Here is a 24322-nt window from a genome sequence, read left to right as displayed (position 1 = left end):
ATCATGGAAAAGGTATATGGCTCTCCTCAAATAAGAGTAAAATTTAAAAGTGTTTCAAACATCAGGAATACTGCTGTAAGCAATTCTACAGTAATGCAACTGTCTATCATCTTCATTTCTTATATAAATTAAATAAATCTTTCCTTCATATTTCCAGAACCATTTACAGTAAATAAACAGTATTTTCTACAAGAAGGGGAGGTTTATATATTCAAAGCAACTTACTTTGAGATCATCTGGTGGTTTCATTGGAATGTTTCTTCTCTGAAAATTATAATATTAAAAATAAATTAAAAATAATCTTTTTGGTGGTTTTCCTAATACAGGTAGTCCTCACTTAACAACCCTAATTGGGACTGGATTTTCCTTTGCTAAGCAAAATGGTCATTAAGCAAAACATCCCATGATCTCTCCACATAGTGACAGCAGTTCTGGTAGTCCCAGTTGCAATAGTTAGGCAAGGACCTCATGCTTTTCTTGCCCTGTGTGAAGTGCTGGCTCCATTCCGTCCCTCCCCACCAGCAGGGCCTGGCAAGTTCCATTCAGCAGATGAGGCTCTGCTGCCCTGCCGCACTTGCCTCTGCTTCAACTCCCCCCACTCACTTTCTCTCCTCCATCTCTGAGCTTGTGGCTGCCTACACTCTGCCACCTACCCGTCACCCCAGCAGAACTTCGCCATCTTCTTCTTCCTGCTGCCAGCGCAGGATCCAGGCACTGGGCAAGGGTGCAGTCCTGGGATGTGCGTGGTGAGTGTGGCAGGGCAGCGGAACCTTGTCTGCCAAAGGGAGCTTGCCAGGACCAGCCAGGGAGGAGGCAGCAGGATGGAGCTGGTGAAAGAGGCAGGGCAGTGGTGTGGGTGGCAGCTCCCCCAGTGAAGGTGGCAGCTATTGGTGCTATGCAAGGCCGACAGCCATTGTGCAAGGCCAACAGCTGCCACCTTCACTCAGGGAGCCATTGCCTGCACCACCGCTCAGCCTCCTCTGCTGGCTCTGTCCCAGTGCCTCCTCCGCTGCTGGGCTTGGTAAGCCCCCTTTAGCAGATGAGGTTCTGCTGCCCTGCCACACTCACAGCATGCATCCCAGGGCCGCATCTTTGCCTGGCCCCTGGATCCTGGGCTGGCAGCAGACAGTGAAGGTTAGCTGGGGGCAGCAGCAGTGGGCAGTGCAAGGCAGCCAAAAGGGCTGAGCTGTGGGGGAGTTGAAGCACACACTGTGGTCATAAATGCAGACTGGTTGCCAAGCACCTGAATTTTGATCATGAGACTGTGGGGGTACTGCAACGGCCATTAACTTTAAGGAGCAGTTGGAATTACCATGAGTTCAGTGCCCAACTTTGAACGGTCACTGAGTGAATGGTTGTTAAGCGAGGACTACCTATATTTTACAATAATTTGCATTCAGTAAGATTAATCAATTTTCTTAGAAGCAGCATTTCAATTATACTGAAATTAAAAATCTCCTAATTAAAGTTAACTTCAAATTACAGAATTGCTTGATAATAGTTTTAGTATATTTATTTATGTATTTATTTATGAGATTTATATGGCCTCCCAACTCACTCACAGTGACTCTGGGCAGCTTACAAAAATAAAACCCCAAATACAAAACCACTACACCCCCACCCCCTGGCAACACCAATACATTCAAACAAATCACTTGATGAGCTCTGCATCAACCTGGCATCCCCAGGCCTGCTGGCAAAACCATGTCTTCAGGACCTTTCAAAAGAGTATTAAGGTCGTGGCCGATCTTATCTCTGCAGGGGTAATGTTCCACAGGGAGGGTACCACCATGGAAAAGGCCATTCTTCTCAGTCCCACTAGATGGACCTCCTTAAAGGGCGGGACCCATAACATACCCCACCTCCACAATCTGGTGGGTCAGGTAGATGTGACTGGGAAAAGGCGGTCCTTCAAATAACCTGGCCCCAAGCCATAACCAGCACTGGACTTCCGGTGGGACATGGCTGATTGATCGGTGCCACTTTTTGAAGTGGACCCAGTGGTGCAGCATTTTCTGGGCACAGTCTGGGTTCCTGCAGTCTGAAGAATTCTCCAGAAGTAAGGTAAGGAGAATCTGGGAAATCACCCCATTTATTCTCTGGACAACAGTTCCTTGTGTGTGTGGGTGTGTGTGTGTGTCGCAGAATGGAGGTTCCTGTGATCAATCCATGATTTGGACTGCTGGGAGGTGGGGCTGTCATCTGGTTTGAGGGTGTGCCAAAAGCCCAAAAATGCCCTTTAGATCTGGTCACCCCATTTCTTAGTCACTTTATTTTTTTGCTTATTTGTTATTTAAGAGAGGCTTTTTACAACAAAGAAATGCTGAACCTCTTGGAGATTTTCATTACTTTTTGGGATTTTTAAATTTGGAAATTTGATTTTTTTGTATATAAATTGCAACTTTGAAAATTAAGACTATTGTTTTTCTATTTTTTTTTAACAAGCTAAGTTTTAAGGGATATTGAAGACTTTCCTTGTTTTGACAAATCTGCATATGTAGAGTTGAAATTCCTGTTTTTATATTCCTGTGGGAAGCTGTCTTTGTCATTACTTTCCACTATGCTGATTGGCCTACTTCTGTAAATAATAAGTCAGAGGATACTCCCACTGAAAAATGATCTGAATGGAGTTTATTTTCCTGAGTCACTAGAGGGCGCCATAATCTACTGTGGTGACTATGAAGAAGAAATACAACTGATTTTCAATGAGCTCTATCTTAAAGTCATTCAATGTTTGGACCATCTCTCAGAAGTTGTGGAAGTGTGCCAACAGTTGGAGAAAATTGAAAATGCTGTGAAATAGCCAGAGTACAAAGTCAGCTTTTTAAAGAAGAAGATGGGGGTTAGGGACTTGGGGGTTAAAAAAGAGAACGGGAAAAGATTGAGTTATTGAAATTTGGAGGAAAGAGAGAACTGGACTTAAAAAGAGAAGTAGGAAAGGCTGTACTGTTGAAATATGAAGAAAAAGATTTTGGCCCAAAATATTGGAAGGCCCCAGAGGAAAATTTGGATTTTTCAAGGTGTGAGGAAGAAAAGATGGCGGTGCAAAAGGTGAAAATTCTCTGTACAATGCTGAGATATGTAAATGCTTTGGTTTATTTTGAGGTGGGATAAATCTTAAATATTCTTGTCAGGATGGCTTTTTAAGGGTTAAGATCAATGTTTTTGTTTCCTGGATATTACTCTTATTTTTGGTAAAAGGATATTAACTTTTCTTTTATATATGTTAGTAATAAGATATGGTCAGGTTGCTTTTTGTTACTTATAGTTGGCAAAGAGGATTAACAATTATTATAGGGAGGAGGGATAATATTTAGCTATTTGTCTTTGGTTTCTTCTTTTGTTTTTAACTGGGGGAAAATTGTGTTAGATGGGAATGTTATACTGCAAGTAGAAATGGACTTTAGAAATAATGTTTACCATAGTTAAAATTGGAGTAAGGGACTGATGTTTCTTTTATGTATATCTTTGCTGTAGAAAGTCAGAAGTCACACTTTATATAACCTTTTCTATTTATTTCTACACCTTTTTAGTTTTTCTTCTTTCTTTTAGTTTTCTTTTTCAGTCTTTTTATCTATAGATTTATCTAATCTATATCTTGAAAATATAATAAAGTTGTTTTTAAAAAAAGGTGATAACCAGCATCTTGAATTGGACCCGGAAGCAAATCGGCAACCAATGCAGCTCCTGTGAGAGAGATGACACATGTGCAAATCTGGACTTGCACAAAACCATGTGGGCCGCCACATTTTGGACCAACTGAAGCTTCCAGATACTTTTCAAGGGCAGCCCTGTGTAGAGCATGTTACAGTAGTCAAGGCGGGAGGTGACTAGGGCATGGGTGATTGTCAGCAGGATCTGTTGGTCCAGGAAAGGACGTAACTGGCGCATAACCCGTAGTTGCGCAAAGGCCCTCCTGGCCATGACTGCCACCTCCACCTCAAGCAGGAGTCACGAGTCCAAGAGAAACCCCAAATTACGCACTGCGTCCATCTGGGATAGTGCAACCTCATCCAAGACCAAAGATGGCAATTCTCCATTAAACCAAAGAGCCCCAAACCCAGAGCCATTCCATCTTTCCAGGGTTCAGTTTCAACCTGTTACTCCCCATCCAGACCTTAACAGCTGTTAATATTATTAATTTAAGCTGTTATTACTGTTTATTTTCAAGGTACTTTCAATTATTATTTTCAACTGGTTTTAATTGACATACATGAATTTTATTAATATTATATTGTATTTTTATTTTATATTCTATATTTTTCTCAGTCCAGATCCTTATGGCATTATATCCAAATGTAGATGTAAATCCACTGTAGACCTGTACTCTTAGATATACTGCATGCATTTTTTTTCAAACAACTGGAAATTTGATTATTGAGGAATTATTTTTTAATTTACTGTTTAAAAGATACATGACAAGCAGAATCAACTGTATTGTCTTTCCCTGTATTCAAGAATGTATTCTGATTTGCAGCACTGATCTCCATTAGTGCTGGTAATGGCTATTCTCAATTTCCTCTTTCCATCTGTGGTAAAGGACTCTATTCTCATGAATGTCTAAGGCAGCAAGTAGACATTTATTTCTAAAATGGGGAGCTCTTCAACATGCCTGTAATCTACTGGTATGCTTAAATTTTATTTTTATTCTTTCTTTTCAGCTCCTTGAAGAGGACAGTGTTTTATAACATTCTGGGGCTTTGCTATGTTGATAGGGCTGTGATATTTCATCAATTAAAGAACTACCATCTTTTTGAAGTATCTGATTAAAACAGTCATTTGAGACTTTGTGTTGTACCTATAATTCTAACACCAGTTACAATGGAGAAGAATAAAACAAAGCATGGAACATTCTATATACTGGATCTACTGGTGATTTCCAGCTTCACATTTTAAAGGAATCAGAATGGTACTAAGTAGTTATTTTTCTCTTTTTTATTTTTATTTTATTTAAATTTATGAACAATTTTTATCCCACTCTTCAATGCAAAATATTTCTACTTAAACAAGATATGGAGAATATCAAGTTATATCTGAGTCAGTAAAACAGTTCTGAGTAGCATGGTCCAGAAAATATGTTCTTTTCTCCAAAGTTTTATGGGCATATTGATTGATATAAATTAATTTACTGACTTAGGTATCTTCAGCAACAGGCATAGAACCTCTTAAAAGTGTCTCTCCTGCATATTTTAAAAATGGGATTGAGTACTCCTATACCTTTTAAACTACCTTAGTTGTGAAAAGGATACTTTTTGAGACTATGTCAAACATAAATAATATTTTTGATTTTAAAAAAGGACTTTAGAGGTTTTAGTTGTAATTTAGCTGTAGTCCATTTAGATTATGTGGATAATTTGTTTCTACAACAAATAACAAAGCTGGTTTTAAGAATAATTTGAAGTATAAACTATTGAACCTCAACTAACTGCATGTCTAGAGAACACACTTACCTGCTTTAGTTGATAAATAGACTTGGAGTGATCTCCACCAGTGATGTGATCCAGCAAGTCATCTACTATTTTTTTACTATAGCTTCCAGAATCTTTCACAAATTCTTGAAGGCTAAAAGAAATTCCAGTGTAAAACAAACTTTATCAGATGCATTTATATTTTGCTTTTAAAAACCTTCTTCCTCATGTCTGACTTCCTTGGCTTTTGTTTTTAAAACTGTTCCCTATGTTATTTATGCTAGCCACTAAATGAATTGGGCCCTTTCATATGCCAAAGCCATGTATATTGCCGTAACAGTATACAGTAACTGCCATAGCATCAGTGGGTTCAATATTGCAGTTCAACAAGCTTACCTTAAGGCACACTGAATCCCAGTCTCATCTCCATATGCCGAATACAGCAGCTCCATTTCATCCACTTTCAGATCATGAAAGATAGAGTGGTTTTGCACTGAAACCATTGTATTAGCACTTGAAAGAAATGTAACTGAAAATATAAGAAAAATGTGTTTGGAATGTTCTGCAAAAAAAGAGGTGCAACTCTTGGGCTTCATACACATCTCAGTGAATAACTGGTTATACCATGGGTTCATTATGGTAGTGTGACTCCTAAAATCATAAATCAATCTGTGCAACCCTCCCCTGTGAATAAAAAATGATTGTGGTGAAAGAACAAGAGAGAAAATACAGATTTTTTTGAGGTTGTCGTCTCAGCATTGTTCATAATCCATCCTACAAAGTGGTTTTTCTTATTTAGTGCCAACCTCCCCCTTGTGATGCCATGCCTTTGCCACATTTTCAGCTGCAACCTTCTTGGAGCAGGACATTGACTGTTGATATTCTGCAAAGCTCAGACACACTAAAGACACTCTTTATAAATCAACCTCAAGGCAATAAACAGCAGCCAGCGTGGAGAAGCAGAGAGATGGTCAATTCCCAAGGCAGGTTTGTCCTTTCTCCTTCTCGCCCAGCTGCTTATGCTGAGAATAATGCAAACCTAGGTGGAGTTTGCAACTCATGACTCTTCTACCAACCATTAGTTTGATAAAATTATTTATGCTGTTAAAAAAGAGAACTACAGGTGAGGAGATCTACAAGGTGAGGAAGTCACTGTTAACCACTTTTTTTTTCCTATCCTATAAAAGCAAATGAGGCAAAAAACAAAAAAAAAACCCTTTCCATTCCCATCCAAGTCAAAATTTCAAAAGGAATGCTTGGAGATGTAATTATGTAGACTTAGTAGTAGGACTGAAGCTCTTTAGCTTCTTGGAGAACCTCCTCTATAATAAAAGTGTGCACGATTGCCTGGTTCTCCTGAATGCAGGGATGCTGGGCTAGTTGTAAAGGGTATCAAGCTCGATAGCTCTAGGGCTATCAGATCTGATTGCAAATATCCAGGTGACCGCTAGGTGACAGTACATTTTTGCTACTATCTAGCAGTTGTCTGGATTTTTGCAGCCCAGATCTGGTTGCCCTATCTCATGGCCAAAAGAGTTGAGTATTCATTCAGACTTTTCAGACCAAGACAGGTATTGGAATGAAAATGGGAGATTTTCAAGCAAAGGTTGGAGACCTATTTGACTGGGATGTTGTAACAATTCCTGCCCTGGGCAGGGGGCTAGATTAGATGACCAGCATGGTCCCCTCCAACTCTATGAATCTAAGCAACACCCGCAGAACTTGCCCAATTCTCTCCATCTACAACTGCTTCAACAACTTGTCCAAGGCCTCCATCCAATCTCACTCTACTATTACCCCAAGCCTCACTCTGGAAGGCAAGCAAGGATATGGGAAAGCCTAGTGAGGCTGGCCAAAGCCTCCAATCACTAGTCAAATGCTTTCAGCCCAAGGAATCCCTCTCAAAAGCTCTGTCAGATCATGCTCTGAATTTTCCTCTTTCCTTTACTTGGACTACTGTGCATCTCCCTCCTCAAATTTACTTGCAACCCTCTGGGGGGTCATGACCCATAATTTGGTCTACATTTTTGAAATGCTGTTCCTTTAGGACATTTTATATAATATTCAACTAGAATCTTCCTTTGCAACATAGATGTCTTACATTCTGGGATGATTAAAAGTGTGTACATTTGTGCAACAAACCTTCAAATACTAGAAGAATGCTATCATATTTCCATCAAACCAATGGATGACTTCTTCCAGCAGTTTCATATACAGTAGACTCTCAGTTAACCGGAACTCAAGCCACCGGCAAAAACATCGAAGAAATAATACTTTAAATAAAAATTAAAATAAAATCAATTTCTAGTGGAAATGTAAGTTTAAACTTGGTGCACCAAACCGCACCAGAAGCCCACACTTCACGCACATGTTTGTCTCCCACTGCCCCCAATTCACCATGTGTAAACATACCGGTCAGTTGGGATCTATTGTTATTCAAATTTTGTGTTCTCACCCAACCCCAAGTATGCTGAAACAAGTCCCAAGTAAGCTTAAGTGCATAGGGCTTACCCTTAAGCAGAAGATGGAAATATGCAAGAGGCTTGAGAAAGGTGAGAGTCATGCAGTGCTCATGGAAGAATTTAATGTCGGTTCATCAACAATCTATGACATTAAGGCTCAGTCTCAGAAGATAAAGGAGTTTTATGTTAAGCTGGAGAGTGACAAGAGTGTGGAGAAGCGTCATACTCTTCATACACCGAAAATGGAAGTGCTTGACCAGGCCCTGTATGAGTGGTTTTCGCTGAAAAGGTCTGAGGGTGGTTGTATTTCTGGACCCACGTTGCAGGAAAAAGCAAGAGAATTTAATGAGAAAATGAACACTGAACGTCAGTGTTCATTTTCAAGCAGCTGGCTTACCCAATTCAAGGTTCATCACAGCATCCATAAGCTGGACTTGTCAGGTGAGCAGAAATCGGCTGATTTTGAGGCTGCAGCTTCATTTTGTGACATGTTTAGTGAATTGGTTGCAAAAAATGGCTTGACCCTAGAGCAGATTCATAATGCAGATGAGACTAGATTAATGTGGAAGTGTCTGCCTAATTCTACTTTGGCTGGTGGTAATGAGAAGGTAGCTCACAGGTTCAAGCTAAATAAAGAGCGTATAACTGTGCTTGTTTGTGCAAGTGCATTGGGAAATCATAAAGTAAAGTTATGTGTGATCCGCAAATTTGCTAAACCAAGGTGCTTTAAAGGCATAACTAACCTTCCTGTAGATTATCATGCACAGAGTAACAGTTGGATGGACGCAGAAATTTTTACCAAGTGGTTTCATTATTCATTTGTCCCCAGTGTTAAAGAAAATTTATGAAAGAAAGGAATACCAGAGAATAGTAAAGTTCTGTTGCTCCTGGATAACTGTCATGCACATCCTCCTGTGGAAGAGCTCGTTAATGGCAACATTTTAGTATGTTATCTTCCAGCTAATGTCCCAAGTCTGATACAACCAATGGATCAGGGAGTGATACAGAATGCAAAAATGTTTTACAAGCATGACTTCATGCGAAAAATGACTAATTTTGACAGGACAATTATGGACTTTCAGAAAAAATATAATCTCAAAGATGTCAGTTGTGCTTAGGATTCTGTGAGAAGTGAAACATTATAGAAATGTTGGAGAAAGTTGTGGCCAGCTGTGATGTCTGTGGAATCCTCCTCCTCCTCCACCATCAACTTTGAGGGGTTTCCAGTCAATAGTGCAGCTGCCAGTAGCAGAGTTTATGATGAAATATGTGAGTTAGTTGACTCTGGTAACGACAAAATGAATTTGTCTCGAGATGAACTCAACTGGCTTGCTGTGGATGAAGCTATTCCAGTAACTCATACACTAAATACAGAAGACACCATAGAAGCTGTTGTGAATTGTGGAAAAATGAATGTTGCAGAGGAGGAAGAGAGTGATGATAATGAGTGTGAGGTGGAAAAAGTATCCTGCCAGACAGCTACTGCAGCATTTGAAACTGTAATAGCTTTTGCAGAACAGCAACCCTTCTTCACTTCTCAGCATGTTATACAGCTGCACATCATTCAAAACCTGACTTTGCATGAGAGGCATACGGCCTCAAAGCAAGCTTGTATTTGTTCATTTTTCAAGAAAGCTGCACGCAATTTTGCCAGTACAGCATCATCTACTATGTAGATCCAAAACCATCCACATCCATTTCTCCTGATCCTGTCCCAGCTACATCATCAGATCCTGATGATCCTGATGCTATGTCTACCCAGTACACTTTCTACCCCTACTGTAACAGTTTTAAGTGTGTATGTGTGTGTTTTTTATTAAGTTACTTGAAGTTAAAAAAATTATGTTAGTGAAGTTAAGTTGAAAAGTTTATTGACTGCCATTGTGTTACATTAAGTTAAGTTTGTCTTTGTCTTTATTTGCTTTTAATTACTGCATTTCAATATTAGTATCAAGTCAATACAGAGTTTATGGCATGGCATGGCATGGCATGGCATGGCATGGCATGGCATGGTACTAGTTTTAATAGTAACTCTCAAGCAACCAGAAACTACATTTATCCGGCACCTACCAATTCCTATGGGTGCCAGTTAACTGGGAGTCTACTGTATATGTTAAACAGGATAAGGGAGAGCACAAAGCCCTGCAGCATCCCATAACATGGGATCCAAGGGCCTGACCCCTCTTCCCCGCCACAATTGTTTGAACCTAGTCACTTAGACAGAAGTGGAACCACAATAAAATGGACCCTTAAATTCCCAGCTTTCACTGCTGGTCCAGAAAGATGCTGTGATTGATAGTATGGAAGGTTCCCAAGATAACCACATAGACATAGATGGTTACACTCCTTTAAATTCTGCCACAGTTTATCCATGAGAATGACCAATGTGATTCCTATCCATGCCCAGGCCTGAATCTGGATTGCCACAGGTTGAGATAATCTGTGCCCTCCAGAGCTCTGTAGTTCCTTTACTGTCTCTACAACTATCCCCCAAATAGGAAACTGGAGATAGGATGGAAGTTGTTCATATCTACTGGATCCAGACTAGGCTACCTGAGTGTGCAGATCAGAACCTTTTTCGGACATAGTAGAGTCTCACTTTCTCCCAAACACCTAAATCCCTCCCTTGGCACTTTCACCAGCTAAATGGGTACAGGGGTCTAATGCACAAGTGGCAGAGCTAATTAAGGTCACAGAGAAATCTGACTGCTTCCTCAAGAACCACAGGCTCAAAAATCTCTAGATAACATCACAAGACACAATCTCTATCATCGCAATGAATTCCATCCATCCAGTTTCCAACCTGAAGCAAATATGAACAAGTGACGCAATTTACACAAAATTGTTCTTCGTTCTCTAAAAGGTTCAGAATACTGTTGAGATGCAGTAAGGGTGGATAAAGTATTCCTCTTTACCAGCTTTATCACCACAAAGTAAACTTGAACTTAAGCCATTTGTCATATTCACTTAATGTTTTCAGCTAGTCTCACTTTTTACTCCTCTCATTTCCTGGAGCATCTCAGAAAATCAAGGAGCTGGTTAGGATCAACACAAAGGGAGAGACCATTCAGGAGCAATGTTATCTAGCACACTGGTCATTGCTCAGTTCCAGAAATTTACAAGAAATTCAGTAGAACTGCCTTCCAGATTGACAGGTAAGCCTTAAGCACTATCTGAAAACCTTGTGGACCTATCATGTATTTGCATGGACCATCTTTAACTGGGCCTTTCTCCCTACAGAGGTTAGTGGCTCCAATTAATCCCATCATCAGTCCATGACAAGGGACCGACAGAAATGTTCCCCAGAACCAGATCACATGTATCTGCTCAAAGGTCAGATCTAATGCATGGCCAGCTATGTGGTTTGTCATGGCAACAACCTGGGACCAGCCCACAGCTATTATGGTAGCCCAAGGTGTTTCTGGCCCCATACAAGAGAGGATAAAATTCTGGGTGAATCCATAACCATTCCAACAATAAGACTGAGCAACCAAGCTGGAAGAAAGATACAAGAGCACCCAAGCTTGTCTTTCTGGTCCAGCTTTACAAATATGGCCTCACATCTGGCCACCTGTTGTGGCTCCTCACAACAGCCAAAGTCTCCCTACACAATGGCCATATCATGTCTCCTGCTCCAGGGTCAGAACCGATGCAAGATATGGAAACTAACTGAACAGATTTCCCTGCTCTTTGTCCAGCCAGGTCTCATTGACACATGCCAGACTAGGCCTCTCATCCATGACTAAACATTAAATAATGAATAAGGCCAATTTTACTGCAGGCGGACCTGAAATTCAGAAGCACAGACCTGAGTTCAGGGAACCCAGAAATCTGGTTGGGTGGGTCTTGAATTGAAGTTGGAGGATCAGAAATAAAGACTAGCACCAAGTTTCTAATCTCTCTTCTTTTTGGAATAACCTATCGCCATCTCCCAGGATACTTCCCCCTGCCAATTACTACCATTAATTAATCCACCTCCCAGTCACTCCATCTCCCATGTGCTCCCAGTTACTCCCAGTCACTCCAACTATGTTGAACAGCAATTTCTCCACCAAGTGCAAACAAACCACAATATCAGAAATCTTCATGTGACAGCTATATCAAATTTACCATAATTTCCCACCTAAAACACCCCAAAACATTCCACTCCCCACTTGTCCCCCCATGCCCAACTAGCTCTCAGCCAGCTGGGTCAGAATGAGGTAAAGACCTTGTTCCTCTTTCCCAGGTTCCTGACTCACTCAGACAGCCAGTAGTTCTTTTCTTCTTCTCTCCCTGATTGCTTGGTTTGTTCTCCACATTCTCCTGCTCTATTCTATCTAAGAAAAATAAGGCCAAGGCCATTCCTTGCTCTTCTGTTTTAACAGAATCAGTTTCACTGGGGTGTATACATATTCAGCTTGGCTGGCAAAAACCTTGCCATTTGACTTCTCCACCCTGTCCACCTTATTTCTTTTGTCTTCTTATACCTCTTTCTCTTCTACTCACTCTAATTTTAATTCTAGTTCTTTCCTTTTGGTTCTTTTGTCCTTACTCTCCTCCACCCCACCCCACCTCATGAGTCAAGCAAGTTAGCAGCTTCATCTCTACGCTCTAATGGTCTGGCTGAGCAATGTTCTGGCAATAATTCTAACCACCATTGCTGGGCCCTTTGGCTTTGGGAACAGCATTCTCAAGTGCAGAGCTAGCAACTTGTCCAGCTCTGTGATACCGTGGCAACAGCCTCAGCTTTTTCAACAAAGCAATCTCCCTGGAAAACTGTTCTTTTGCTAGTCCTTTCCCTCCTCACCCAGGCCTCCAACTCCAACTTTATCCACTTTAAAAATGGTAAAGTCTTTGGAGATGGTAAGAACTAACTCCTTCTTTTCCTCCCTTTTCCACACCATAGTTTGCCAACTTCATCTTGGACAGCTAAAAAAATTAAGAAGATAAACTAGTAAATTATCAGCACACAATCTTTACACATTCAGCATCCCAGTTACCATTTTTACTTTTTCCACATTTGATAATTTTTAAAAATTATTTAATTGTACTGTCATGCATGTTTTAATTGTTTTTGAACTTTTCCTGTTGATATTTTTAATAAAAAGTATTGTTGCTTGGCATTCATTACATATGAAATCTGACAAACATTTTGTAAGTACAATTTTTATTTGAAAGGTACTCAGCCAAGGACTGAACCCTGAGCATCCCATTTGAGACATGTCTCCAGTTTAATGAGAAACCACTGATCAGCATTCTTTGAGAATGTTTTTTAAGCCAGCTATGGACATCACAAAGAGCTTGTATGGTTGAGAAAAGGCTTGCATTGTGGTACCAGCATCCAAATGAAATCAATCATTAATCTTGCAATGAGACCTACAGGACCAAGGTCTCTGAGTCACTGGATATCTAGTAGTTACATTCTAAAAATATTCAAAATTAAATGAAAATGTCTTATAAATATGAAGACAAATGTTTAATCTTGGGCATATAAACATTCTTTGCATCAAAGAGGTTACCTTTGTGCCTTCTTTCATCTTTGAAGCCCAATGCTGTGAAACCAGGTAGTAACTTGCTTGACAGAGAGCTCAGATCCACTGGATGGGTTTCCTCCTCTACTTTCAACAATAAACATATATGTAAGTGTTTAGCGGGTTTTCAGAAGAAATAGGCAGGAGCGCACTCTTACAACACTATCATAAATTTTAAGAACTTTTGCCTGAAATTACTAAAATGTCTATTCAGACATTATTAATATTTCAAAACAATACTAGGTGGTTTGTTTCAAAATGTTAATGAAGAACAACTGAACTGTAGAAAAGAAAATAATTTGCTATTAGGCTATATAAATAAGCAAGTATTCTTTTTTTTTCCAGTTAGGCCTTATCTTCTTTTTTTTATTTTTATTTTTAACAGAGATGTATTTTCAAAAAAGATATCTATAAATGGACAGATAATGACTGAAATTATACAATTAATGCTCAATATAACATTAGTAAAAGATTGCAAGCAGAGTACATTGGGTTGTTTTCATGATATGAAAAAGTATAAACTTTTTGAGCTTAAAGCCAAAATCTCCACTAAATTATTTTTTATAAATGTACAAAAGAAAACAAAAGAAAAACACCCCTAAAAATAATATAAATATTTGATTTCTGACCTCCCCCTTCTTTGTACTCCAACCGATCTGCAATACTGATTGACATAAACTTTGGCAGCCATACTCTAAAGAATTCATTTCTTTTATTAAAAGGAAGACACAAATATGTTCCATTAACTGTGAGAAACTGATGCAAGAAAATTAGCTGGTTTTGACAACTTCAAGATATGAAATTGCATTAAAGATAATTAATGATTAAAATACTGTAAGCATTATAAACAAGAAAGAACTTGACATATGATATTCTTGGGTTAACCAATAAATGTTGAAATATGAGTCATAAATCAGGATTACCTAAGAAAAATGAAAAATAGATTTAAAGATTTATGTAATCATTTCATATGATAGCTCCAATCAATTTTAGATGTATGTTTTGTTTAAAGAGGTTCTTTGCTTTCTATAAAGAATCAACAGGCCACAGTACTAACCAATATATAGCTTGTCTAAATATAGCTTAACGCTCTTACTTATGAAATTGGAAGTATATTCAACATTTTTTCCAATTTTAAAACATATACCAGAGTCCCTCCTTGTGGAGAGGGATGGGCGGTGATAAAAATTCGATAAATAAATAAATTAAATAAATAAATAAATAAGGACACAACCAGAATTCATATTCCATTATGTTGCTTTGAAATGGCTGCACATTTTTGCTTTAAAATATAGCATTATCATTCAGTAATGCTGGGATGATGCTATACTAGTACAATGACTTACAATTTTAAGGTGATGCACAAGAAAAGTGAATTGAAGACTAGTTAGCCATCTCAAACTGAATGTAGAACAGATTTAATGCCACTGCCAGTTAACCAACCTTCCTGCTTCTATGCAGACCAATTATCTGGATCACAGACTGGCCACACGTTTTAACTAATTAGGTAAATCTAGTTGCATATATATATATATTTATGGTACTTTGAATTAGAGTTCAGAGAGGTGTGGCTCATATAGGATTTCTTCTAGACTTACATTTTACAACAAATGCAGCTTAACTTTGACATTACTACTGTATTGTCAAAATACAGTAGTAATGTCAAAATTCTTTCTATTCTTCAAATGGAGTTACCTATGTGTGTCATTTAAACAAAGATGAAACCAATATAAAATTACATTTTTTCTTGCTAAATAAGAGATAAAAGTTAGCACAAGCTTAGTCATGCATAATTAAAAGCATATTTACAATGAAAAATATAAACTACGAAACTTAATCTGAAAATTACCTTCTGTTTCAGGATCTGATGGATTGAGTACACTGAAGACCAAAGATCCATCAGTATTCTTTTTCAGGTAGCCTATCTGTACTTAAACACAACAAAAGGAGAAACAGTCTTTCTTTTTATGTTTCCTGTTTAATCAGAAAATATCTATCTAGATTTTAAGGAGCAGATACTAACAATATTAACTTGTTGAATGTGTAGCTGAAAGAAGAGCAGTGCTGGGAACCAGTCTGGTGTAGTGGGCTAGAAATTGTGAGACCGTGAGTTCTAGTCCCACCTTCGGCACAAAGCCAGCTGGGTGACCTTGGACCAGTCACTCTCTCTCAGACTGAGGAAGGAGGCAATGACAAACCACTTCTGAAAAAACTTGTCAAGAAAACTGCAGGAACTTGTCCAGGCAGTCTCTGAGAACTGGACATGATTGAACGGATTAAAAAAATACAGTATAACTGGATTCAATGTATACTTTTTAGAATTTTGTTCTAAAATTTGACAGTGCATTTGTATTTAGAAAAAATGCACTGTCGATAATTCCAAGAAAAAATGGAATTATCTCATATATACATTTAGATCCTCTGTTAACACAATCATCTGGTATAGTTCATCAACTTTTAACTTCAACTCTTCTTGGGCTATACTGTATGATACAACCTTGTCAATTTAGAGTACTGTCATAAGCAACATTAACATATAAGTTAAGTAACTGAATTTTTAGGAAGACCTTCACTGGGACAGAATCTTAGGAATGTGTCATTTAATTTCTACTTATATTCAGACTTAAGTCTAAATCATGCACAGTATAATATTTAATCTTTATTCTAGAGATTTAATATCCAAAATCCATCATACAAGAAATATTCACATACCAGATACCATGCAAAAATTCTTGCCCAACTGAGTAAACATTTCTGAGAAAATTAGCCAAACAAAACATCTATAAAATGACAGCCTGAATCAATTTGACAAGACCTTGCTGTTTGGGAGACATTGATTGATCCTATCCCGTGCTTCATCTGCTGCGTGCTCTACCAAGGCCAGGACATGTTCTTCAGCTGTGCTGTCTGTCAGACTGCATGCATTTCCTTCTGGTTCAAATATACAGCTATAACGAAGTACAAATTATCAAATAAAAATGGAATCAAATGGTTCCCCAACCCCAAATAGGTTCTAAGCCATAGAGTTTTATGACTGCTAGGTAAACATAGTGAATTTCCTGGGTGAACACATTCTTCTTACTACTAAATTTTTAAATTTTAATTTCATAAGGCCACCCACCTCCACAGTGACTCTCTATGCCATACAATGTTAAGAACAACATTAACAGCAACAATAAGACAAAGATGGAAATCATCCAAAAGGAGTAAAAACCAGTACCATCTCACCATAAAATACTCCCACCAGGAGTCCATCACCTGACCTAATCCAAAGCCTGGGGAAAGAGCCAGGTTTTAAGGCTTGTTCGAATGAGGCCAAGATAGGAGCCATGGAGATCTCTGTGGGAATACTGTCTCAGAGGAAAGGTACTGCAAATATAGAAGGCTCCCTTCCTGAGCCCAATCAGGTAATACTGTTCAATTGATGGGATCTGAAGCATGCAAACTCTTTTGGATCAAACAGGGCAGGCAAGCACTACAGATGGTCCTTCAGACAGCCAGTCCTTATGCCATAAAGAGCTTTATAGCTGATAACTGGCACCCTGAATCATACCCAAAAGCCTATGGGTAACCAGTTCAACTCATGCAGCAGAGGAATTACATGGTCATACTTCGGTGTGCTCATAACTTCCCATGCTGCTATAGTCTTGATCAGCTGCAACTTCTGAGTAAACTTTAAGGGCTGTAACCTGGCTACTTTGTCAACAACCTTCCCTAAAATGTTAATAGCTAATTAGTCTTTATATAAGACCTGGTCCATATTCTCAAGTACTAAAATATCTCCCTCTGCGGTTTACAGATTGAAAAAAGGTTGAATTTGGTTTATAGGTAGCCCTCATTTAATGACCACTTGTTCAGCGACTGTTTGAAGTTAGGATGGCACTGAATGAGGCCATTACAACTGGTCCTCGTAGTTGCAGCTGTCACAGTGTCCCCATGATCATACGGGTGCAATTCAGGTGCTGAGCAACCAGCTCACAATTACAACATTGCAGTGTTCTGCGGTCATGTGATTGCCATCTGCAACCTTCACAGACGGCTTCTGACAAGCAAAGTCAATGGGGAAGCCAGCAGGAGGTCGCAAATGGTGATCACGTGACCACAGAACACTGACCATGCAGGATTCGCTTAATGACAGTAACTGGGACTGCCGAAACTGTCATTTTTGGTTAGCGCAGTCACATGACATACTTTATGACCACATCATTTAGTGATGGAGTTCCCAGTCCTAATTGCTGTTGGTAAGTGAGGACTACCTGTATTGTCATTTGGAACATAAATTGAGGCATAAATTGAGACAACTGTTACCTTTCCAAATTAAATCTGGAATTGTAATCTTCCTTCCTCACATTTCATTTGTTTTTCTAAATTTTTTTATATATATGGGTACTCCATTTTTTCTCTGAGGCCACAATTTTTTGACCAAGATTACATTCCAACAGATTCACACTGTCATTTATAATATGAGTCTCTTGTAAAGATATGTGCCTCATCTTTTTCAATTCTTATTTTTTCATTTTTAAATGCACTATTCAAGCCATTAATTCTGATAGCAAATATCTTGAGTTGATCCAAAATTGCAATTCTGAACTAATTTTATAAAGAAATTCTAGTTGCTTGGTCAGAGTTTTAACCTTCCACCTGTTCTTGGTCTTCATTCTCAGAAGTGCCAGTTGACTGATCCAAGTTCCAATCTCTTGTGTCAAGCCATCTTATTTGCATCGTTGGCGTGAATGAAAGTTTTGCCTGCATCTATAAAAATCTTCAGCTGGAATGGAGTACCCGATCTGTATTTTATTTTTTTGTCTTGAAGGACAGTTGTTAAAAATTTTAAGTTTCTTTTCTTTCTAAGAATATCTGACAGTGGAGACTGGCAAAATTTTTATTATAGTATCCCACACTTTCAAATAGGTTTAATTTCTTTTTGGTTCCAATACTGCCTCTTTAGTCTCAAAACAGGTAAATTTTACAAGTTATGTGAAAAAGTAAGTATACCCCATGTAAGGTTTTCTTTTTTTAACAGATGTGGACATACCAATATTCTGTTCATTAAGATAAAACAAATACATTGTTGAGAGTAAAAAATTTTAAAAAGGCATCAATAATGTTTGACATAAAACAAATAAACAATAAACAATTGATATAAAAATACACAAATAAATTATCACAACAAATTAACTGAATATATTTTCAATAATAAAAGCTAATTAAGGTGAACAACAAGAAAAAGGAAAAGGAAACAGAACAAACAAGCATCAGATACAGATGAACCTAGATCAATTCTAACTATATAATCAAACTACATTAGAAATAACTTTAAAGGAAATCTATCAAGATTAGCAATAATGCTGTAAAAAGTTCACTAATTATTATTTCTTCTGATGAAGTGGCCTCTTGTAGCTAAAGAGAAGAAAACAGTCTGAAAACAGAACAGGTTTTGACAGCAAGATGGTAGACTAGCATGCAGGAAAAACTTCTAGTTTAGAATATCCAACAAACACTGTATTATATAGTCTACCACTCAAACCAGATTAGTCAGTTTTAATTATAGAAATATCTTGTAGTAAATATCATTGGTAGCAAAGCAAACTTCTCTCGAAATTATATTAGAAAAAAGATACCATAATGTATATTAAAAAGTCCAGTATATGTAGCTGCAGATTACTGAAGTTCTTAATTTAAGAAATATCTTGAAAGCTAGATGATATATTAATCTGTGCAGTAGAGGATCCCAGAATCTTAAAAAAAGTTCTCAAAGACCTTTGCTTTACTGTGTTAACCAAAGCTATTAACTGAAGCTGTTAAAAGAATCATGAAAAAAGAAAGTTCAAAAGGCAATACTGTAAATAATTCAGACAAGAGTCCACTCAGATAATGAAAAAGTAAGTCTAAGTCCTAATTAGTTTCAGTAGATTGGAAAAAGCAATAAAATCCAGAAATTCAGGGAAAAAGGGGAGATTTTAATCTGTAAATCTGTTAAGTGCAGGTCCAGGGTTCTTATCAACATAATTGCTCACCATAACTACAAGCAGCTTTACAAAGATTTACAGACTCCTGGCTTTACCCTCTGGGAACATGCCTCCAAGGAAAATTAGCTCTTCTGTCAAGTTCTTAACAATTAAAAACAGTCAGGAAGAGACAGATCTTGTGTCTCCTAATGAACTGCCATCTTGATTAGGTGGAATCTGAATGAATTATTATTATAAGACAATATTAAACTGAAGTATCACCAAGAACTTAAGTTTCTTCCAGTACAATTTAACTTCTGAACTATTCTTCGCTACAATATGAGAGGCGAGTGAAGCATTTATGGGAGGGTTGTTTATGTCTCTGAATCAAACAGAAAGGAAGTCATGCAAAAGCAGGAAGATATATTACTGAATAATCTAAAACAATTAGAAGCTACAAACTCAATCCAACTTTAGATTTAGAGCAAAAAATAAAAGCAATAAGGAACCATTATAATTGATTGGGAGTGAATGAAACTTATAAACAAAAAATGAACTTCACCAGGCATAAATATTTTGAAAAAGGCAATAAGCCAGACAAACTGTTAACTTATCAATTAAGTATTGAACAAAACAAAAGAATAATCACTTCCATTTGGGACAGCACTAAATATGTTTCTACAATGAAGCATATGATGCAGCGATTCATTAATTACTATTCAAAATTATATAATAAACAGGAATCTGATCCAGTAAAAACTGAAGAAAATTTGAATGGAATATTACTGTAAAAATGTATGGATCAACAAAAAAAAATTCTTAGTCAACTGCAATGGAACATGAAACCAAAGAATCAATCAAAAAATGAAATTGAATAAAGTTCCAGGCCCCAACAGTATTTCCACAATTCACTATAGAATTTTTCAAGAAACTCTAATTAAGCCTTTAAGTCAAGTAATGAATGAGATTCAAGTATGCCAAGAACCTCATTCATCATGGAAAGAAGCTTTCATCTCTTTGATTTATAAAGAAGGAAAATATCCAACCCATCCTGAATCATACAGACCCATCTCTTTACTTAATGTAGATTATAAGCTTTTTACAAAGATCGTTGCTAAGAGTCTAAATGGCCATTTAAGTGAAATGATACCTCTTGACTAGATGACTTTATCTCAAAGAAAGACATGAAAAACAGTATTAGATATAATTTAAATATTATCAGTAAGGCACATCAGAAAAATGAAAAATCGGCTATGATATTTCTTGGTGCTAAAAAAAACTTTGACAATTTGGAATGGGAATTTATTTATTTCGATTTCGATGGCTGCTCATCTCAACCAAGTGACTCTGGGCAATGAACAATTTATTTTTATGTTTGCAGTTTTGAAAAAAAATGGGCTATGGCCCTAATTTTCTTATATTTACAGAGCATTTATAAAGAACAGTCAAAATTGTAGTAAATGGTCTTATTTCATAGCAATATACTATATCAAAGGGGACAAGGGTGCCCCCCTCTCCATTATTTTTACTGGCACTAGAATCACTGCCTATTGAGCTATATGCCAAGATAACAAAATTTCTGGAATTAAACTACACAAGAATATAAATTAAAATTTATTTGCTGATGATATTGCATTTAAATTGTTCAGCCTAAAGATTCTTTAACATTGCTGATGGAACATATAGAACAATATGGTTTAGGGTCAAGTTACCAGATCAATAAAGAGAAAACTCAAATGTTGATATGGAATTTGAAAGAGGAAGAAATTCAATGTGTGTAGCAAACAACAGGCTTTAACACTGAAGTTATGGATGACATTCAGTGGGATTTGGATAGAATACTGTACCAGTTCTCATTTTGCTAGGTCTTGCAGCAGTGTTCAGTACCATCAATCATGGTATTCCTCTGTATCACCTATCAAGTTTGGTGTACTGTTTTACAGTGATTCCTCTCCTTCCTGCATGGCCAGTTCCAATCAGTATTTGGGAAGGAAAACCAGAGCCCTTTGATACTCTAGGACTCAGCCCTCTTCCCCATCATGAATCCACTGAGGGAGGTCATTAACTGGTTCAAGGTCAGGTATGGTATCATCAGTATGATGATGATACCTAGTTATATGATGATGATACCTAGTTATCTATCCTGGGCCAAGCAGGTATCATCGGTATGATGATGATACCTAGTTATCTATCCTGGGCCAAGCAGAAAACACAGTGGAAGTTTTAACCTGGTACCTAGAAGCTATGAGGCATTGGATAGGACCGAACAGCATACAGTAGAATGAATTCCAGCATGACAGAGTGGCTGCTAGCCCCTGGTTCTATCATAATTCCACATTTAGTACTAGATGGGCTGAGGGCCAGTTTGGCGCCAGGCTAGATACCGGGAGACTGTGAGTTCTAGTCCCACCTTAGGTGCAAAGCCGGCTGGCTAACGTTCGGTGAGTTACTCTTTTTCTCAGCCCCAGGAAGAAGACAATGGCAAACCACTTCCAAAAATGTTGCCAAGAAAACTGCAGGGTCCAGACTCAAAAGCATGTGTGCACAGATAAAACACTTGAAGGAGTAACCCCCAACCCCATCCAATGTGGTGGCTCCTCTAGCCTTGTGGCTCCCACCAGCTCAGCAGGTGGACACTGTGGCCAGGAGAGTGTTTGCTCAGCTTCAGCTGGTGTACCAATTTCAGCCTCTCCTGGATCAAGAGGTGGTGGCAAAATTACTCACGCCTTATCATGTTGTGTTTGAATTGCTGCAATTCATTTCACATGAGGCTGCTCTTGAAGATGACTTCAAGCAGTGCAGGAGCTGCATAGACTGCCAGTTGGCTTGTGGGTCCAGGTCAAGATGCTGGTCATTACCTATAATGCCCTTTATAGCTTAGGTTCTCATTACCTCTGGGACTGTCTATACCAACAAGAATCTGCCATCATTTATGTACTTGCTAGGAGGACATGTTGCAGATTTTTCCCAGGGAGTTCAAGAGATAGAAACCTGGAGAAAGGCCTTCTTGATTACAGTCTGTTCATTCTGGAACTCCTTGCCTCCCAAGATTAGGATAGTTCCTTCCTGCCCACATTCAGAAAGGCCATGAAGACCGTTCTTTTCCATAGAGATTTCATAGCACTTGGTACCACATGTCATGGAAACGTCCAGTTTTTAATGTTGTTGATGGTTTTTATATTTAAATGTTACTTATTGGTGCTGTTTTAGGGCACTGTTTTATTTCTTTTATTAATGTAGACCACCTAGAGTCTTTAATGAGGTGGCATATGAATATACATCTATACTATAAATAAATGATTCTTAACATCAGCAGTTTTGAATCTGTTTACCCACAACTATGCTGATAACCAAATGTATGAATTGCAATACTCTCTTATAAATACAGAGACTCCCATCTGCAGTATCCTGAAAACTACATTGCTACACTGAAGGAAAATTTCACAATGTACCAAAAATACATAGTTTAGAATAACAAATATTTCAAATTAAAGCCGAAAATCTTCTCAGAACCAATGATTACTTCTAAATTAGCTTCTTTTAAAATCTTATGAAGATTAGTGTGCAATGTTATTTCTAAAAAGCAAATAAGAAAAAAAGAGGTGTTTAATGAAGAATAGTTAACATACAAGTTGAGAGAGAAAACCCTTCATTTTTAAAAGCAATCGTATTTGTTAAAAGGATTACTAATTAAAGAAGAGCACCATCCATTTTTACAAATGAAAAGGGCAAATGATGATGTCAGCAGTTTTGAAATTGTTTGCTGGAAAGTCCTGGAGTCCTTAGAAGGTTACTGTCATGTTCTAACATGACCGGAAACAAGGGACAGGCCACTACCCATAGTCCCTTGAAATACACAGGAACACTGGAAATGTCCTGGAGTCTGATTTTTCATAGGAATAGCATGCCAGACTAATACCCATTAGTGCAAGAAACATTTTGAAAATAATTTGGAAGAACTGCTTCAAATTACTCTGAATTTGAATGCCACTCTGCTATTCATTAAAACAACCCTTCTTCTTTCAGGCTTCCATTCCAGCCTCAAAAAAGATATGGCTGATTTAAGAAGTCAGCTCATTAAAATTGATGCACCTCTTATAGCTGCACCCTTTTTTCTGGCTCATGTGGAAACCTGAAAGATCAGCTGCTGCAATGAATGCCAAGTGTTTGTCAATTCTTCCAGCTCATTTTCAAAGTGCCACCTATACTGACTGGATACTCTAGAACAGGGTTTCTCAACCAGGGTTTCATGGAACCCTAGGGCTCTATGACAGGTTCCCTGGGAGATTTATTTTAAAAAAATTTCAAATTTGGGACTTCACTTCACTTCAACTTCACATTAAAGAGGTAAGTTTCATTCTTTATTTTTAGTTTAAGAACACTGTTAATGCATAAATACAGGCCTAGACATGAAACGAATATAATAATTTTGTAACTTCTGGCCTATATTTGAGCCTGAATGTGCAGGGGTTCCCTGAGGCCTGAAAAATATTTCAAGGGTTCCTCCAGGGTCATAAGGTTGAGAAAGGCTGCTCTACAACATGCCCCCAAATCTTCTGGGATGCACAATGATTCTGTTCAAGGTGCCCAAGGTACATAAGTTCTTTGACAAACAATTATATGTTGTCCCAGTTCTTTAAAGGTATAAACTCAGAAAAACAATGCTCTAATTAATTCATTCCTAAAATGGGGGTGTGTTAATTTGCAAATAAAGGCATAAAAGAGCAAAACATTTCCTCCAATGTTTACCTAATAACTTCTTTACTTGGCTTTTTGGATTTCTTGGTAGTCTCTACATGCACAGGAACAACTTCAGGCACTGGATCTTCAACAGCTGGGTCTTCATCGCCCAAAAGAGCTGCCTGCTGAGAAAAATCCATGTCCTGCATAAACGACATGCTGCGCTTCAAAGCTAACAGCCGTTCCTAGAATTAGAAAGGACAGAGCAGCAGGGACTTTACACCTTTCCCTCATAGCGAAGATGCTATGAT

The 24322-nt window shown here is 38.1% G+C and overlaps 1 protein-coding gene across 7 annotated transcripts in view; it reads right to left on the bottom strand.

Annotated features, from left to right (window-relative positions):
• BRD9 (bromodomain containing 9) overlaps window positions 1-24322 on the bottom strand; it is an 80152-nt gene that overhangs the window by 9637 nt on the left and 46193 nt on the right. For 3 of the 7 annotated variants that reach the window (XM_063304275.1, XM_063304269.1, XM_063304273.1), the window contains exons 7-13: window positions 24081-24196; window positions 16199-16331; window positions 15233-15308; window positions 13372-13470; window positions 5805-5937; window positions 5451-5562; window positions 226-264 (exon numbers count right to left, since the gene is read on the bottom strand). In XM_063304275.1, the coding sequence (XP_063160345.1) occupies window positions 226-264; window positions 5451-5562; window positions 5805-5937; window positions 13372-13470; window positions 15233-15308; window positions 16199-16331; window positions 24081-24196 (708 nt within the window). The remainder of the gene's footprint in view (window positions 1-225; window positions 265-5450; window positions 5563-5804; window positions 5938-13371; window positions 13471-15232; window positions 15309-16198; window positions 16332-24080; window positions 24197-24322) is intronic. The other 4 variants (XM_063304270.1, XM_063304274.1, XM_063304271.1 and 1 more) reach the window with 3 other exon arrangements.

Source organism: Candoia aspera, chromosome 4 (assembly GCF_035149785.1).
Source record: "Candoia aspera isolate rCanAsp1 chromosome 4, rCanAsp1.hap2, whole genome shotgun sequence".
Lineage (NCBI taxonomy): Eukaryota > Metazoa > Chordata > Lepidosauria > Squamata > Boidae > Candoia > Candoia aspera.
This window is presented reverse-complemented; position numbering and strand designations above follow the sequence as displayed.